This window comes from Pithys albifrons, chromosome 24 (assembly GCF_047495875.1).
Source record: "Pithys albifrons albifrons isolate INPA30051 chromosome 24, PitAlb_v1, whole genome shotgun sequence".
NCBI classification, from domain to species: Eukaryota; Metazoa; Chordata; class Aves; order Passeriformes; family Thamnophilidae; genus Pithys; species Pithys albifrons.
Genome location: NC_092481.1, coordinates 7432481 through 7451434, shown reverse-complemented (window position 1 = coordinate 7451434; position 18954 = coordinate 7432481). Strand labels below are relative to the sequence as shown.

General features: G+C 49.4%; 1 protein-coding gene across 9 annotated transcripts; it reads right to left on the bottom strand.

Moving 5' to 3' along the window:
- Positions 1-1698: 1698 nt before the first annotated feature.
- On the bottom strand, positions 1699-18954 carry SRRM1 (serine and arginine repetitive matrix 1). Of its 9 annotated transcripts, none has more exons than XM_071576657.1 (19): positions 18888-18954; positions 16565-16654; positions 15247-15369; positions 12995-13165; positions 12674-12786; positions 11764-11964; positions 11127-11330; positions 10466-10585; positions 8691-8959; positions 8473-8553; positions 8052-8138; positions 7105-7249; positions 6822-6863; positions 5141-5245; positions 3770-4234; positions 3500-3677; positions 2872-3066; positions 2558-2681; positions 1699-1967 (listed from the first exon to the last, which is right to left on the bottom strand). In XM_071576657.1, the coding sequence occupies exons 1-18, from the start codon at positions 18906-18908 to the stop codon at positions 2577-2579; spliced, it is 2715 nt and encodes a 904-aa protein (XP_071432758.1). In that variant the 5' UTR covers positions 18909-18954; the 3' UTR covers positions 1699-1967; positions 2558-2576. The 9 variants fall into 9 exon arrangements, with proteins under 9 accessions (XP_071432758.1, XP_071432756.1, XP_071432757.1 ...); XM_071576655.1 differs by having other exon boundaries at positions 2599-2681; XM_071576656.1 differs by having other exon boundaries at positions 2599-2681; positions 5141-5242.

Here is an 18954-nt window from a genome sequence, read left to right as displayed (position 1 = left end):
ACTACAGCAGCTACAAATGAAAGCATGAAAAACAGAGAGAAGAGGTTAACCAAGAAGCTGGAGTGGTGAAGGGATCAGACAGGTTGGGTTTGGATGAGGGGATCTCAGTTAGAGGATCAGGAGTGAGTTCAGTGCTGTCAGTGCAGAGCTCCCCAGGACAAAGCTTTGCAGTACAGGCACAAATGGTGACCAGCCCAGCAGAGAGTCTGTGCTAAAACACATCCAAGCAGCAGCACTGAGAGCAGCAAGAACAGAAAGTGCTCAGGAGAGGACAGGAAAATGCTGGTTATCCCTTGACTGGTATTTAAATATGATGTTAATACTTGAGTGGGTAAAAGAAAGAAGGAATTATAATATTGAGCTGAACAAAATAGAGAAGTTACACTCCTCTCAAAGAGCACATTTAATTGCTCTTTTAAAACTTAAACCATTTTTAATGAATAGATGAAAAAAAGGAGGGAGCACCAAAGACAGAAACTCCAAAGCAGAGAGGTGGGAGAACATCCCAACCCAGCAGTGACTCTTTATCAGAGTCCTGGAGGCAGGAGATGGAAATAGGTGTGAGGCAAGACAGGCAGTGACTCAGTACTGAGCATATTTAAAGAACTGCTATTAGTGCTGAGATTAAAAGGCACTGGGAGGTCACCAAACCCAGGTGGAATCAAGATTGGGATGATAAGGGAGGACATAAACCCCTGGGAGCTGCACACCGAGGGCTCTGTGGGCTCCCAGGGACATCACAGGGAAGATCCAACCGGAGGGGCCCAAGATCAGCACGAAGCGTGGCTGGGTCTGTGGATTCAGAAGCAGCAAATTCACTCAGATGTGCTTTTTAAAGTGCCTTTGTTGAGAAGCTTCTTGGAATTTATTATACACATTTTAGTAACATGATACTCGACATTCAAGCTGCTGAGTAAGTTTACAAGCACTTGAGCATACAATGATTATGCTACGAAACAAAGATTCAGCACATCAGGAAGTGCAGGAGCTACCTGGAAATCCCCCCTTCCACCCAAGATCTACACCAGCCCTGCTTTAGTTCAAAACTCTACAAGAAGGCAAGTAAAAAACTCCTCAAATATCTACACTTCATTGTACACACCACATCTACTTCAGATACAGGACAAAAAAATTCACAAGTGTGTTCCATTCCTCCTCCTTCCAGAGGAACTCCAGAACTGACTCGATTTCAGAAACACAGTTGAGTTTTTGAAAGAATCCAACAGCAGAAATCCAGCAAGTTTCCAGCACGATGATACCAACATTGGAACTGGATGACTTTTAAGGTCCCTTCCAACCCAAACTATGCTGTGATTCCATGAGTATGGAAAGCTCTCAGATTCCTCACAGAACTACAACTCCTTCACCAAGTCAATCAAACTTGCTGTGCATTTTTTGCAGGACCTTGAAACGTTTCACTTGCTCTGACAAGCAATTTTCACAGCACATGTTTAGTCTGTTTTCCTCCATCCCACCAGTGCTGAGCAGGTAAGGCTGTTTGACTCTTGCTTTGCAAGAACACAACAGGAGCATCACTAATTAAAGGGCTCTTCCTGCTCCCCCAGGACAGTTAAAAGCCCCAATTTTTCCAGAGCCAGCACACTGGATCAAACACTTTTTCATCTCTGAGTATTCATTAACCCTGTACAAAAAAAAGCTGATTAGCAAATGGAAATGTCCATATAAAAATAGCCAACATCTGTTTAAATTTAGAAATTTATTTTGTTTAATCCACAAGCTTTATATAGCTTTAGTTAAAAAAACAAAAACAAAGAACAGTGAAAACATGACAATATCCAAAGTTCAGGTTCCTCAAACTTTCAAAGACATCTCTGAAAGTTGCTCTGACCCTCCCGAAGAACCGTAACGAGACAAGATTTATGAATGGGGCAACGACAGCTCACAAACAAAATTTATGGAACTGAAGGAATTATTTTGTTCTGGGACTGCTGATCATGGAAACTGCCCTTTAAAAAAAGAACATAAAAATACAAATGAAATTCCAGTGTTCCAAATCAACGTGTTACATCAATATAAACCCACAGTGTCCTGGTAAACAACATGCTTTCATTTATGCACCACTCTAAGTTGCTATTCTTGATTGGTTTAATGGAGACCATACAGGCAACAGGAGAAAGCATTAAAATATAGACGTATTTCCTTGGAATTTTGCAGTGGTTTTACTTCTGGGCAAGCTTTCAAACCACAAAGGTCAGTAGCATCATGTAAGTGGATACAAAAGAAGTCAAATGAGACCCTCACAGATTAAGCTCCAGGCTCTGCTGGATTTCAAAGAAACAAGGGAATTGATGGTCACCTTTCAAACCTTCAAAACAAAATTCCTATTGCTTCTAAAAAGTCTCACTCTAAATGAAATTATGCTGCCAATGAAAGAATGTCACTAGTACACTGTGGACACCTCTGTAATGTAAATCCATGCCCTCTGTACATGGTGAACCTCAACCTAGCAATTATTACAACAAATGTTATATTCTAAAGCTCAAACACATTTAGCAATTTGAAATTGAATTCTGAGTACAAACCAAATAAAATGTACATTATATCAAAGGGCTGGCCTAGGAGGGGGGGGATACTTGCGCCTTCCTCATGGACCGCAGGGCCTTCTCCCGCAGGTGCTTCTCCAGGTCGTCCAGGTTGTCCTCGGGCTCACTCTCTGTCTCCTTCAAGCAAAGACAAAGTGCTGCCTCAAACACCCCAACCAAGCCAGGCTGGACCCTCCCAACACTGCAAATCCAGGTCTCCTTTGGGAATCAAGGCTGTCAGACCACCAGGAGGGCAGAGCAGCTCCAGCTCCACCTCCTTTCTCACACTGCAGCCTTACCAAGGCAGGCACAGGTACTGAATTCCTACCTTTTTGGGTTCTGCCTCCACTTCCTGGTCTTCCTGTGTGGAGGTGGTGTCTGCTGCAGCCACAGCAGCAGCTGCTGCAGCCACAGCTGCCTTCTCCTTCTTATGCTTTTTGTGTTTCTTGTGCTTTTTATCCTTTTTATGCTTCTTGTCCTTCTTTTTCTTCTTCTTCTTGCCGCCGCCTTCTTGATCTGAATTCTGTAACAAACAATTCAAGAGATGTTACAACTCACCCCTAAGGCTGCAAAATTCCCTGGCAAAGAATGGGGGTGTCCCTGGGAAGCACCTCAGGAGAACAGGTAAGGAAGCCAAACAATCTGTTCTCTTCCTGCCAGAACAGCCCATGTTTGCAAGCAAGACTACAAGGCATAAACACACCCACTTCACACCACAGAACTCATGTACACTCATAAAATGGGAGACTTCTCTTCCAGAATTTCTTATAAATAGCACTTTTCCAAAGTCTGAGATGTCAACTTTGGAAAATTTATGTTACAAAGTGTTTTTAACTATGAAGAAACCCCCAAGGACTTTTTCCCTGCTGTGGGAGTAACGTCAGAGCTGCTCAGCCTTCACGAAGACAACTTGCCCTCTGACCCCGAGCAGCACCGCTGTGTGAGCAAACAAATACCCTTGCAGGTGACGGGCTCTGGGTTGGGCTTTTGGTCTTTTTTGCAGGTGACCAGTTGGCAGAGGGAGACCGAGATCGAGCAGGAGAGGCAGGTCCTGGATGCTTCTTGGGCGCTGGCTCAGGCGACGCCGAGGCAGAGCGAGAGGAGGAGACGCGCCGGGGGCTGGGGGTGGGAGCCCTGCAAGACACGAGGGGCACAGCCGAGATCAGACACGGGCAGAACAACCAGAGAGACACGGGAATGCACCCAGCAAAGGGGGATCTCCTTACTTTGTCTTCTTGGGTTCTGGTGTCCTGGACACCCTGCGGATGGGCCTGGAGCTGGGGGACGGCGACTGCCTGCGCTGCGGGGGCGACGCCGACGCTCCCCGGCGCGGGGCCGCGGGGCTGCCGGGGGGGTGGGCAGAGCGGGGCCGCGGCGAGGGCGAGTGCCGCTTGTTCTGGGGAGGGGAGCGCGGCTCCCGGGCGGGCCGGCCGGGCGGAGACCCCTTCCTGTGCTTGGAGGACACGGAGGGCGAGCGCCGCTTGGTCGCGGGGGAGCTGCGGGGCTTGGGCGGCGGCGAGTGCGACACTCTGCGCTTGGGCTGCGGGGACGGGGACGCCCGGCGCTTGGGCGGGGGCGGGGGGGACGCCGTCCGGCGCTTGGGAGGGGGCGAGGGCGAGTATCGGCGCTGGATGGGGGGCGAGTATCGCCGGGGGGAGGGCGAGCGTCTGCGGGGGGGCGGCGACGGAGACCTGCAGAGGAAACACACGGTCAGTGCCACGGCAGCAGAGCCCTGCAACCCACCCACCCACAGGGGGGAACAAAACTACTCCGGGATTCTTTAGAACTTCCAAAAGTTTGAACTAAGTTTCTTTAAGACTTCTAAAAATTTAAAATAAAATCCTTTATAACTTGTTGCCCAGAGAGGCTGTGGCTGTCCCTTTCCTGGAAGTGTCCAGGGTCAGGTTAGACAGAGCTTGGAGCAACCTGGGCTAGCGAAGGTGTCCCTGCCCATGGCAGGGGGTTGAAATGCGCTGAGCTTTAGGCTCCATTCCAACCCAAACCACTCCATCATCTGTGACTTTATGACTCAGGATTTGCTACAGCCACACAGGCCCTGCACCCACCACACACAGCACAGCCAGAGCCCCCTCAGGACACTGTGACCCGAGGAACTGGTGTCAGGGCAAGACTTCTACCATTGTCCCACTGGGAGGGCACCGAGCCCAGCCCAGCCCCTGCACCCCGAGCCCAGCCCAGGCCCTGCACCCCGAGCCCAGCCCAGCAGCCCCTGCACCCCGAGCCCAGCCCAGCAGCCCCTGCACCCCGAGCCCAGCCCAGCAGCCCCTGCACCCCGAGCCCAGCCCAGCAGCCCCTGCACCCCGAGCCCAGCCCAGCAGCCCCTGCACCCCGAGCCCAGCCCAGCAGCCCCTGCACCCCGAGCCCAGCCCAGCAGCCCCTGCACCCCGAGCCCAGCCCAGCAGCGCCCGCACCCCGAGCCCAGCCCAGCACCTCCTGCACCCCGAGCCCAGCCCAGCCGCGCCCGCACCCCGAGCCCAGCCCAGCCGCGCCCGCACCCCGAGCCCAGCCCAGCCCCTGCACCCCGAGCCCAGCCCAGCCCAGCCCAGCCCGAGCCCAGCCCAGCCCAGCCCCGGTACCTGCGCCGCGGCGGGGACGGGGAGCGCCGGCGCCGGGGAGGGGGTGCCGGGGAGGGCGATCGCCGCCGCCGCGCTGGGGGTGGAGAGGGACTCCTCCTCCTCCTGCTGCAGAGAGAGGGGCACAGCTCAGACACCTCCTGCTCTGCCTGCACTGAGAGAATCATCCCCCGTGCACTTCAGGATGGAATCCCACTGCAGCCCCTGAGGGAAACACACACTGGAGTCTTTCTAGAGAGTGTGAGACAACACGTGTTCTACGGTGACTCTGAGCCCACCACAGCAGTCAGGACACAACTCCACACCTGCATCACTACCTTGTGGCCAGAGAGGAAGACCAAATGTTTGAAACAGGGGATGCATAATGTGCTGATTTGGGCTGGGGTAGAGTTAATTTTCTTTACAGTGAAACTGTAGTTCTGAAAACAGCTTTTAGCTATGGATCTGAAACCCAAAATTACTTATTTCTTGAAATGCAGAGAAAAAAAAAATCAAAGTTGTTGCTAAACTGCAGCTATCTGGATTAAAATTGTTCACAAATTGAGCCATTTTCTGCTGTGCCAGGTTTAGACTTCTGGAAGGAAAAATTTTAATGCAACACATACTTGTCCAGAATTCTAAAGGAGAGGAATATTGGTAAAATATTCTCTTACTAAAAAGGCAATTAAGATGAAAAGACTGGATAAGGGAAAAATGAAAGCAATTATAAAGCAACAAAGCTCATTTACATTAACTGAGATTTGATTTCAGTTGTGCTGGGTATTGTTCTCCAATAGATAAAGAGTCTGCTCCAAAAACACAATTTTCTTTTATGATCCAAAAACCCCCAACCTTGAACTATACTAATTGTTCTAATTAAATGTGCATTTATGCAATAGGCAGTAGGTGAATTCACTTGTGTTGCAAAACAGAACAAACCCTCTAATTCCAACCTGTTTTACACAGAATTGTTTGACAAGATCCATCATTAGAATGGTCTGCATTGGTAGCAGTCCCACTTATCTGACATCATGATGAATGCTCAATCTTCAAGCTGGGGCTTAATTACAGCTTGCTCAAGGGTCATTACAAGAAATTAATACACCCATGAAACACCCAGCTTCCTGCACCTTCCTGTGTTCCCAGATCAACACAGAGAAAACAGCATCACAAACAAGGTGTTAACAATGCTGCCTACAGGAGAAAATAAAGGAGGTGTTTACTACCAGTCTACTAATTGTGTACTACCAGTAGTTTCAAATATCTAATGAATGGAGAAATGAGACTTTTGAAGACTCCAATTAGCTGTGACCCAGAACATCAAGATCTCATTTGTTGGCACAGGAATCCAACACAGCTCAGCCATCACTCAAACCCAGGTATCTGGAGTAAGGAACCCCAAAGAACACGAGTGTTCAGGTGTTTTCAGGTCTCAGTAAGATGCCAGTAACACTGTTATTGACGTCACAGGCTGATGGGCATTAAGGAGACAGAGCAGCTGCTCCTCCTTTTTTTTTTCCCCCAGCAAAATGGCCCCAGATCCAACACATAAAGGAACACATTGGTCTGAATTTCCCTCACCTGACTACCCTGAGCGTGCAAACCCAAAGGACAACAAGTACTCATCCATGACAGCATAAATGACAGCCAGTCTAAATGATTTTCTACATGTAAACCCTATTTAATAGATGAATTTCTAACCAACCTTTTCATCACTGGTGATTGCCACCTCTTTTCCATCTGCATCCTGAGAGCAGTGGAGGAAAAACAAAACAAAACAAATCTATCTGCCACGTATCTGAGGCAAAAATCAACATATTCACACAAAGGTCAGAGTCATTTGTACCAAACAACCACAGCAGGAACAAAATCCTGAGCCAAGGCTGGGCAAGCTGGACATGATTTAACTGCTGTATTTGCTGACAGATCCAGAGCAGATAAACAACAATGAAAAGAGAAGACGTGAGGCTGTCCCAGCAGGGAATTACCGAGGGGAGGCCTCCTTGGGCCGCTTGCGCGGGGACGGCGACGGGCTGCGCGAGTGCGAGTGGCGGCGGCGCCGCCCCACCTCCCCGTTCTTCACCGCCGACCGCTTGGGGCGCTCCTCCTCCGAGGAGGACGAGGATCCAGAATCTGCAAACGTAGAAGGATCACCCTCTGGAAAAGCATCCCATCACACTCCCCACAGTCCCTGCCAGTCCAACCAACCAACGGCCCGTCCCGCAAACCAAGGAGCTGCTCTTTAAATGGGCTTCAATTAAAAACCAAGGAGCTGCTCTTTAAATGGGCTTCAATTAAAAACCAAGGAGCTGCTCTTTAAATGGGCTTCAATTAAAAACCAAGGGGCTGCTCTTTAAATGGGCTTCCATTAAAAACCAAGGAGCTGCTCTTTAAATGGGCTTCAGCTAAAAGTGGTGGTTGGAGTCAATGGTAACTAAATCCACCAGAACTGGGTAAAAACATCTGCAGCAAACCCAACTCTCCCCATAAAGTTTGATTAGCCAGGTAGTTAAAAAGGTGGACTGCAGTTACTTATAGAAATATTACATGGACAAAAACCTACACCCGGCCCAGGGGAATTTGCTGATCTCAAGCATAAGAGTCCAAAATTTTAGAAATACAAGGAAATAACCTACTACAAGAATGGCTGAGGTAATCCACAGCACACAATGTTTGTGTGTGATGTTAAGAGTTTAAAAGTGCAACTTTCAAAAGATGGAGACCCATTACAAAAGATATAATAACCTCTAAAAGTTACACTTCTATTCTTCCTGAGAAACAATAAAGTGACTTTATCATTAGTGGCAAACCTGTAATTAAGTTAACAATAGCACTGCAGAGCACAGTGCAGATAAATTGTATCAGTATCTGAACTTAACTACTTCCTGCAAAAGTAAACTACAGCCCAGTTCCAGGGAATTTCTGTCCTCCATACCAGAAGATGACTGTTGATTCTGCCTCCTGTACTGGCGCCTCTGTTGGACAGAATCTGCTGCAGCCATTTTACCTCCTTTGTCTTCTTCTGAAAGGACAGACATGGACAGAATATGTAAACCAAAGATACAAATTTGCCTTACTCAGGCAGAAGCAAAGTCATGTACAGCAGATCATCAAGCACGGGGCATTTCCCCCATAAATCTTAAGGTAACACTGAGGCTGGAATATAGTTTGGCTGAGCATTTTTCTATGCAAGCTTGGCTAGAAATGTTTGAAGCAGTACGAGTGACCACATTTCTGGAAACTCTTGCCTTCAGTGCCGAACTACCAAGAGAGTTCAGCACTTCACTGCCCTTTGCTGTCAAGCATTTTGCACTACAAGCCCCCCCCAAAGCAGTGCTGAAGAGCAAGAGCTGTACCTGACTCCGACAGCTCTGCCTTCCTTGGCTTTGGTGCTGGCGAGGGAGATTCTCTCTTTTCAGTGCTCTTGTGTTTGGGTGCTACGAGGCAAAACAGCAACTCAGCTGCAATTCATCACATCCTGCCACGCTTTTGCTCCCGTACGAATGGCACAGTCTCAGAGGACACAAGGCCCCAAACGGCCAGGCCCACGGGACACAGTGCCTGCTCTCCTCACCTGAGGCTCTGCTGGGTGAGGCGGAGCCGCGGCTCTTCCTGGCGCGGTTGGATTGCTGCGGTGTCGGCGAGCGGCGCGGCTTGGGCGGGCTGGGCGCGGGCGACGGCCGGTGCCGCCGGCGGGGAGGGCTGGCCGAGGGCGACAGGCGCCGCATCTTCCGCGGGGGGCTCGACACCGGCCTCTTGGGGGGCTTCTTGGGCGGGGAGCGGGACCGCGAGGACGAGGAGGAGGAGCTGCTGCCGGACAGGGAGGCCGAGGAGCGTCTTCGCCTGCAAAGCAAACACGGCGTCAGGCCCGACCTGCCACGGGGGGGCAGCTCAGCACCAACACAGACCTGCGGCCGATGCAAGCACAGACACTGAGCCACAGACAACAGCACTTCCAAACACGGTGGGCAGCCTTCAACACTTGGGTTGTAGAAGAGGAGAGTAACAGCCAGTCTTTCAGTTAAACTACACACTGAGCTAAAAATTGTTAGTGTCACCTCCACTGGCCTTCTGTCCATCTACAGGCTACAACTAAGCTTTTCCCCTGGGAACAATTAGTTTTGGTTGGGCTCTCTAACTCCTGGATGGTTAAGAGAATTCTCTGTGTTAGCACACGTGATTTAATGATCTTCAGAAAGGATCTGGATAAGAGTTTAGTGTGCAAGTACACTGAATGTTTTTATACCAGGAGGCAAAAATTTCAGACAACTTAATGACTTAACAATTCAGAATCAATCTATCCATCCTTATGTTTTAGTCTTTCATCTTTACTCTGCAGTTTTAAAAGGCAGGGCCTCAGAATTCTGCGGCAAAATTTGTGGCAAGTTCTGTTGCAATTGTGTACCTGCAGAATCCACCTTTGGCTGCAGAATTCCTGAGAACCTGGAAAAAAGAAACCCTACCTTGAGTGAGATAAACATTTGCTGAAAGGGAGCTCTTGTACATCTTGTAACAGACTTGTTTGATACTTTTCACAGTTTTCCCAGTAACTGTGTGAAATGAACATATTGACAGACTCAGGAAACAGTCACACCTTGTCACAGAAAGGAAGAAGTGTTCCTTCCTCAAAAAGAACAACTGCTGTACCAGGAAGCACCACTTTAATTCTCTTCCTATGAAGGGAATAAGAATCTGTTCTCTCCCCATGAAGACAAATGTCTATTTTGCCATCACCACAAAGCATGTAATTTACTTTACAAGGCAACTAAGAGCTTGGCTCCTGCAACCACTGCTTGTGCTGTCAAAAATGTCACTTCCAACACCAGAGAGCAGACCTTGAAGGCTTTTCAGTAAAATAACATGAGGAAGAAACACATTTCAAGTTAAATTTGATTTTAGTTTCAATTTTATGTGATGGAAATGTAAGTCATATTTTTAATTCCTAAAAGTAACATCCAGTTACTTGCTCTCATTTTTTACGCCAGGCAGGGGGAAAAGTATTATGGGAAAAGTCTTAGGAGATGTCATGTCAATCAATGGCATATCAACCTATGCTGGGAGCTGGGAGCCATGTGAAGAAGTAGCAGTTCTGAAATGAGCACTTTTCAAAAAGAATAGTGATGAGAATTCCACCTTAGTCAGAAGAAATGATGTCACAGCTACCACTGTGATCCCCCCAACACACTCGGGGAACATGACACTGCAGTTATCCCATGACTCCAACCCTACCCCTGCCAGTACAGAGGAGAGATGCACGAGGTGACTCTGCTAACACTTACTCCTCACAACCAGTGCTCCCCTCACCTCTCCAAGTCCAACACCAGCTGTTGTCCCCCAAGCAGGACTCACCTCCTGACGGGGGACCTGCTGCGCCTGTGCCTGGGAGGGGGTGGCATCCTGCGGGGTGGGCTCCTCCTCCGCGGGGACGGCCGCCGGCGCGGGCTCGGTCGCCTTCTAGGGGAGTAAGACCTGTCATGACCAGAGAGTCCAATGAACAGCAACTATCTAATTCACACATTGGAGGAAATTCATCCTCAGGGCACCAGGGGTTGAGTTGACTTTCTCCAAGTGCATCATTTTAAGGTAGCACTTAGGTCAGGATGCCAAGTGTACATTCACACACAATCAGGGCTTTAAAGTTTACATCTCTCTATTAAGTTGCAAAATAATAAACAAAAAAAGGAAAGACAAAAGTATTTTACATCTTCAGCATCACACTCATTTCCTAAACAAAGGCTACACAATTCCCATTATCTAACAAATGCCATATTCACTATTAAGTAGCCCAATTCCTTCTCCATCCAGTGTAGGTCACTGTGAGCAGCTTCTCATGAACTGATAGAAAGAAAACACTCCCAAACACATTTATGCATCAAATGCACCTTTCTCATTTGGCCTAAAACACCCACAAGCTCAACACCTCTGAAACCAGCACTAACCAGGAACATTAAGTGTTTCTTCAGCAGAAAATACTCATTGTCAACCTTCACAATCAGACCTGAAGTCCTACCTTGACCGTGATCTATGACGCCTTCTGGGGCGAGAATGAGATGGAGAACGGGATCGAGATCTTGACCTTGACTTGGACCGAGTTGGGGATCTCTGACGAGTCTTCTCTTTCTCCTTCTCTCTCTCCTTCTTTGAATTACGTTCTGGTGAAGTTTCCTTAGTCTCTGGTACAGGTGGTTCAGGTTTAGGAACTTTTGGGATATCACTGTTAAAAACAGACAATTTATAAGCACATAAAAACCACAGCCCACAGAGCAACAAGATATTCCCCTCCAACATTCTCCTGCCCATCCTCTGACAAGCTGTTCCAAAACTGTGAAAAGAAAGTATGGCACAAGGATTCAAAGAGAAGAAAAAGTAACACACAGGCTGTGACAATCTGCTGGAAGACAAGATGGCACAGTGAGAAGTCAAAGTAATGACCAGGACAATGAGATCACAGGGGCAGCAAAGCAGACTGCCCTCAGAATTGTACACAGGAAAAAGAAATCTCACTGAAGATTATTAAATGGATTCTTTGGCTGTTGCAGAGGGCCAGGGAGGAGCATTCCCCCCCGTCAGGCTCCAGTGAGGCATTAACACAATTCCCATTCCTTACAGGCAATCCCCAGTTCCACACACAGAGCTGCCCCACTCACCTGTTTGAAGTGGCCTCTTGCACAACGGTCTCCTTTGGTTTCACGGAGGGCTCTGGCTCCGGAGTGGTCTCCTTTTTCTCGGGGGCAGGGGTGGCACTGCGGCTCTTGGTGCGGTGGTGGGGGGAGCGGGAGTGGCTGCGCTTGCGCTCCCTCCGCACCGGCGACGACCTCCGGCGCGGGGACGGGGACCGGGACTTGCGCCTGGGGACGGCAAGGGCTGCTCAGGGGCGCCGTGGGGCTGGGGGACGCCGTGGGGCTGGGGGACGCCGTGGGGCTGGGGCTGAGCGCTCGGGGGCGCCGCGGGGCTGGGGCTGAGCCCTCGGGGGCGCCGCGGGGCTGGGGCTGAGCCCTCGGGGGCGCCGCGGGGCTGGGGCTGAGCCCTCGGGGGCGCCGCGGGGCTGGGGGACGCCGTGGGGCTGGGGGACGCCGTGGGGCTGGGGCTGAGCGCTCGGGGGCGCCGTGGGGCTGGGGCTGGGGCTGAGCCCTCGGGGACGCCGCGGGGCTGGGGCTGAGCCCTCGGGGGCGACGTGGGGCTCAGGGACATCAAGGGCTCGGGGCTGAGCGCTCCCCAGGGCAGGGACACCCTCAGTGCTGTCACAGCAGGCAGCACACACAGAGCTGCATTCTCTGCTGACTGACGGGCAATGAAGGCGTCAAACTAAACTCCAACCCCCCCAGACCAAAACCAACAAAGCCTGGAACAGAAAACATTTGCAACAGCTCCCAGTGCAAACAACAGCCGTGGCAAAGCAGCTCTGGTGTACTTGCAGTTCTTGTTCTGCAGTAAGTCAGGCCAGCCTGCTACAATACCCAAGGAGGGTATTTCCAGAGCCCCAATTATTTTTCTCTGCCACTTGTCCTTCCTCTGTCCTGCAATATTCTTGATACATTGACAGTGCATTTTCATTACCTTCTCGGACTCCTGGATCTGTCTCTTTTTTCTCTGTTGTCCTTGTCTTCCTTATCTCTCTTCTCCTTGTCTTCATCCTGTTTCTTCATAGAAGCCAGTTTCTCCTGCTCTATCTGTGCAACAAATACCACCACTTAATTCAGAGGCAGCATAAAGACCTGATCAAATATGTATGTCCAACACCAACAAATAACTCCTTCAGGACTCTAGAACATGTGCCCAGACAGCAGAGCTCTGCTGAACTCAAAATGTCTACTGAGACAGCCATGAATTCTGCCCAGTGCTCAGGACTCAGCCACAATTCCATTTAAAAACTCTTACCTGTCGCTGTTTTATTTCTTCTTTCTTCAGTTCCAGAAATGCAGTTGGAATACCAGCAATGTTTTCTTGTGCACTTAACAGCAGTGGCCACAGTTCTCCCATGAACTCCCTAGCATTTTTCCCATTCAAAAAACCAGTCAGGTTGATTTGCATCATTTTGGAATCTGGATTCTGCAAAGAGATATGACAGGAAGACAAACCGGTTATCTGAAAAAACAACAGTCAGTCTATATCAAACTTCAATTAAAACTACCATGGGGGCTAAAATACATACACACTCAAGAACTACTTCTTTAGAAATCATTCCCTAGTGATCTCTCATCAATATAAGCTTACTGTACTAATAATTTTTTTTGTGTGTGTCTTACCATAAATATTCAGCAAGGCCTGTTAATCCTTTGTGGGTTTCATAAGTACTTTTGGACCGTGTGGCTCTACAGGAAATCAGGGGCCTTTAATTTAACACACCATTACAGTGCTGCTATGAGATTTTAGAATCATGTCCTAGACATTTTTTCCCTGATGGTTTTGATTCTGTTTGCTTGGAAATCTTTCTCACTATCTGCACAACGGACAGGAGGTGTGTGAGTGCCTGCCCTGGAGAGGACATCCTGCTAACCCCTCACATCCTGCTGGGAAAGGCCAAAGTCATGCATGCACATTCTGACTGTCTCCCAACACTCTGCCTGCCCGAGGGAGCTCACACCACAGATGTGCCTCACAGGCTTTCCTCAAAGTCACCACGTCATGTCCACAAAGGGTTAAGAGGTCAAAGAGGTTCAAAGATTAAAATGGGCTTTTTAATTCTAATGTTGTTTGTTGGTCAAGCAACAAGGTCCATATAACAAGCACAGCTCAACAGCACAAAGCAAGTACAGATTCCAGGTGTCTTCAGATTCTTCTTGGAACCTTGGGGGGTTTGGAATCGCCAAGTCCCCTGTAGAGAAAGATGTTCCCTTGGCTTCCTTCCGACTCCCTACTGCAACTCAACCACCTTGAGTTTAATGTTATATCATTTATCTAAATTGCAAAAGACGAACAAGCAATAATGAGTACACAACCACAAAAAAGAAAAGATTGTTCTTTAAAAAAGTTCTAAACTTTAATCATGCTTAGTACAAGGGGAATTAAAATGAGTATTCAGACTGTATTACACTAACACATGATAAGAAAACATTTCCTATTGCGAGCCCTGGCTTTAGTTAGCTTAGAACTTAAACTTATTTCCCCTTTATGTTCTCTGTACATGAAAGCATCTAAATATTCATGAAATAGATACTAATCTCTTCAAAATAAAGTGACATTTAAAGGGTTTTTTAAACAGCAATACCTTTATCAGTTGAAATGTCAACTGCTCTCTCAAAACACAAGGTTGAACTCTTAGGAAGAAAGATTAAGTGTAAAGTACATCAGCATGAGAATGTTTGCCAATAATTCATATTGTACATCTTTTACTGTCCCTCGGGGTGCAGTGGCACAGTGGCAGATATTAAGAAAATCTGAGCTTATTACCACCTCATATTATTCATACCCTTCACATGGAGTTTACTGCATTAAATGATCTTGGTAATGTTCATACTGTCTCAGTCAGAAGACTACAGCAAATAGAAATACTACTTGCATATACTGACTACAGTAATTAACAAAAGAGAAAATTAAGATAGCTACAGACCTGGCCTCTAAACTGCCTCAAGCTCTCTCAATTACAAAACCATCCAAGTTCAGAGTTCCCCTCATGCTGCACATACAACCTGAGCTACTGCACAGTAATGTCAAGAGCAGTGTAAAGCTTTGCCCAACTGTCTGTGCTGGATTTTGGTTCGGCCACTTTACACAACTCACCTCCAAACACACACTGCATCATCAAGGGAGTTGGGTCAGAGCGCCATTGGACACTCATCTGCTGTGACCTAATAGGGTGATGGTGCTACACTTCAGACGCAAGGAATAACTTCCATTTTGGTTCAGGCCTTTTAAATCATAAATCACATCATCATTAGAAAGTTGCTGTCAAAGGAACTTAACATGTAACAGCAAAATTAAAACAGTAAGTTTGATTTCCACCTGAGCAGTTTGCAAACTACGCACCTCCACTAAACTTGCAGCCTTACAGCTGTTACAGAGAATTTCTTTCCAAAACATACACAGTAACACAACCCCTCCTGACTGCACTTGAGAAATTCACAGGCTCAACAGAACTCACAATAATTATGTTACACATTTAGAAACAATATCCACAACAAAATCGTTACCTTCACTTCCAACTGGTTGAATATAAATTCAATTACTACATCATCTTCAAATCCAAGGATTTCTGTTACTCGTTTTGTTATCCATGGTTTGATTACTTCAAGATTTACTTTGCTCATGTCCACCTGTATCAAAGAGCCACAAGAAAGGTTTTCACAACAAGCTCTTCCACTGAACACACGAGCTCACAGTTCTCTCACTGCACACACTCAGTTCATGCTGCTACACAATCCCCTCAGCCCACTTCTGTTTCAAACCACTTTGCTGTTGCTCAGAGGTCACACTTGGATCCAAGCACACCTTTGGATGGCAGGAAAAGTCAAAACACGTTAAACTTCCAGTAAACTCCAGTAAGCACCAGCCAGAGGAGAGGAAACCAAACCAAAAGTGAAAGGACACCAGAGTGCTGGTTATTCCTCTCATCCAATCCAGTTTCCAGCAAATAATGAAACCCACTGAATGATGAAGCCAAGCTCAGCTCAGCTCACCAACTCCCCTGACTCCAGCACACCAGACTCCAACTCCCCCAAACCATTCAGCATTCAATGTTAGGAGAGAATTCAACCATTCCAAAGGTCCTGATTTCCAGAATCCTCACCCAAGGCCAGAGCTCAGCCCATTTCCCTACAGAAATAAACATCTGTAGATGTTTTATTCCTACCTCCATCCCTGGGAACTACAACCACACTGAACTCCTTGGAATGCAATTCTTCCACACCTCAGCTTTAGTTGCTTGCAAATCCAAAGTCCCTCCCAAGCTGAGCTCTGCCCCCAGCCCTGCTGGGTCTCACCACGGGGTTCTCAGCAGCTCCATCAGCTGCTGCCTGGGCAGGTTTGGGCCAAGAAAGCCCAAGCAGGGATCAGCTCTGGGCTTTGAAATAAAGCAGTTGATCTCCAGGGATCTCCCACCAGCAGCTCAGAAGGAACCCTGAACTGCTTCTGCTCTCCCCTCTCTGTGTCACTGCAGGAGTTTCACCACAAGCTCAGTGCATTTCCAGCACACTAACCCAGAAAACCTGAAACACCAACAAAAAACCACCACCCCAAAAAAGGGGGTTGGGGAGCTGCATCTGAGGATGCCCAGAATTCCAAACTGTTCACATTTGCTGGAAAACTGACTCCTTTTGAGGTGTATCTAGTACTGCAACCAGGTGATGGATATTACTGCTCTATCCCTGATGCTCAGAAAGACATTCCAAATACCCTCAGTGTGGTTCCAGGGAAGACATTCCTGTGTGTCCCACCTGAGACCCCACAAATGCACTGAAAATTCCCTTTGCTTGGTGTGCCTGACCCCCCAACTCCCCCCAGCCCACTCACCTTCTTTTCTAAGCATTCTGCAAATTTCAGCTGCTTCAACAGCTTCTTCTGCTTGTTGCTGAAGCGATTGTCCTGCTCGGCACTGGTTCCCTGCAAGGCAGACACGGCTCAGCCCGGGCACTCAGCCCCCCAGGGCCACCCCCAGAGCTGCTCTGGCCAGGGCAGCACCAGGGAAAGGGCCCTGCAAGCCTCTTTTATTATTTCAGGCAAAATGATCCTTTCCAGGTGCCTTTAGCACAACCACCCTCACCTCCTGCTGGGGGTTTTGGGGTGGGCCCCTCCTGAGCCCCCCAGGGGCCCCTCCTGAGCCCCCCAGGGGCCCCCCAGTCACACCCCCAGCACTCTGCCCACAGATTAAAGCCCAGGAGGCTCCAAGTGCCAGGAAAGGGGCTGTGCTGGAAGGCACAAACCTCCCTGATGGAAAACAGGCTTTGTCCAAGAACAAAAATGTCCTGTTTGCTTACAGGGCCATCCCTGAAACCTTTGGGGAACTTCCCTGGGGCAAAGCAGCCCCTGGGAGCCAGCAGAGCACAAAGAACACTCTGATATTGATCCTGCTCTGGGAAAGGTTCACCAACAACTCCCACTGTCACTGACAGGGACTGTGGGTTCATTCACTGGGAAGGGAAAGGCCTGGAGTCCAGTCCTGGAAAATCCACTTGCAGAGAAGCAAAGAGAACCAGAGACACAACCAAGCCCTGCCAGGCTGCTGAGCACTCAGAACAACCCCACAGACTGGGCAGGTTACTCAGGAGGCCAGTGGGAGTGATGGAAACATGGACTTTAATACAGGCAATTCCCCAGGCCTGGGGGAACAGGATCAGCACCAGCAGGAACAGGAGCTGACAAGAAACCCAGTGATGGTAAAGAACAAACCCCCTCAAATTCTGAGGTCCCAAACACTTGGATCAGAGAGCACGTGGAATCAGCAACAGGCAAAGTCATCAGACACTGAAAGGGAACAAACCACTGCCATTCCCACTTGCTATTCCAGAACATGGGAATGCTGAACACTGACAGGGGCACAGGCACTCCCCAGGATTAAGCCCATTTAAACCCTCTGATATCTGCAGTCCATGTGGCTCACAGCAAACACAACACCTGCCACTTCCCTCAACTGTTTAGTTTTTTTGTTTCTCTCAGTTCTTTCCCAACCCAGAGAGGGAGACTGTGCAGCCTGTTTGTAACCTGTGCCAAGCAGCAAAGAGCAGCAGAGGGCAGAGCACAAGGGCTACAGGAATTCAGAGGCAGAGACAGACCAGGCTGCACCAAAACCCCACACAGGGGGGAACTGAAGGAACTATTAATAGTTTCCTTGAGACAGAGTCCAAACACCTGCTCTGCTGCACTTCTGCCACTTCCCAACAACTCTGGCTCCTCCTGAACCCACACTAAGGACAGGACACTGTTCACAGCCCACTTCAGTAACATTCTGCTTTGTTTAACACGAGGCTCCTTTGCAGGCCGGTTTAGAAGAACAGTCGATTTCTAATTCAGCCCCAGGAACTGCTGCCAGTTCCAGCTCCCTGATCTGCAAACTTCAGAACAATCGCGGCAGAACAAGTGCAGATTTAATTGTTGTTTTCCTCATTAACGCAACACTGAGCTCAGGGCAGGGTTACTGCGGGCCGTGTTTCAAAGCCATCCTGGCTGCTCAAACTGAAACAACGAGTGAATATCGAACATTTAAACTGGCTTTCAAAACTATCAGAGAAAACCAGAAATGAGGTCACTCCAATTAATGCAACAAAAAACTGAAAAGAAACAGACCCTGGGCAGGTTTAATGGTCTCTGCAGAAAATGCAGCCCAGCTGGAACAGAGAAGAGGAACTCAGTGATTACAAACCAAATATCAACGCGCGAATAAAGCGTAACTTCTTTTCCCTATAAATACACTTAACAACATTAAAAGCCTCTCTCTACAGAAAGGGCAGATGGGCTCGAACGCGCTGTGCCCTCGGCCCCTGCCCCGCACAGCCCGGCCCGGCCCGGCCGCGGTGCCGCGGAGCGAGCTGGGCCCAGGCCCGGGGCGGGCCGGGATGCCCCGGGGTGGGACGGGATGCCCCGGGGCGGGCCGGGATGCCCCGGGACGGGCCGCGCTGCCCTCACGGCGCCGCCGGGCCAGGGCCTGTTCCCGCCGCCATTTTCTGCGGGCGCGGGGCCTGCGCAGGGCGGGGGCGGGCGGGCCCGGGCGGCGGGCGCGGGGCGGCTTGGCCCCGGTGCGGCCCGGCGACGAGCCGGGCGGTGTCCCCGCGGCCCGTCCCGGCCGTGTCCCGTCCCCGGCGCCGTGGCGGGCCCGAGCCGGGCCGCGGGCGGCACTTACGCGGAAGAACCCTGCGTCCATCTTGGCTGCGCCGCCTCCGCCCGCCCGCGCCGCGCCCGGCCTGCCC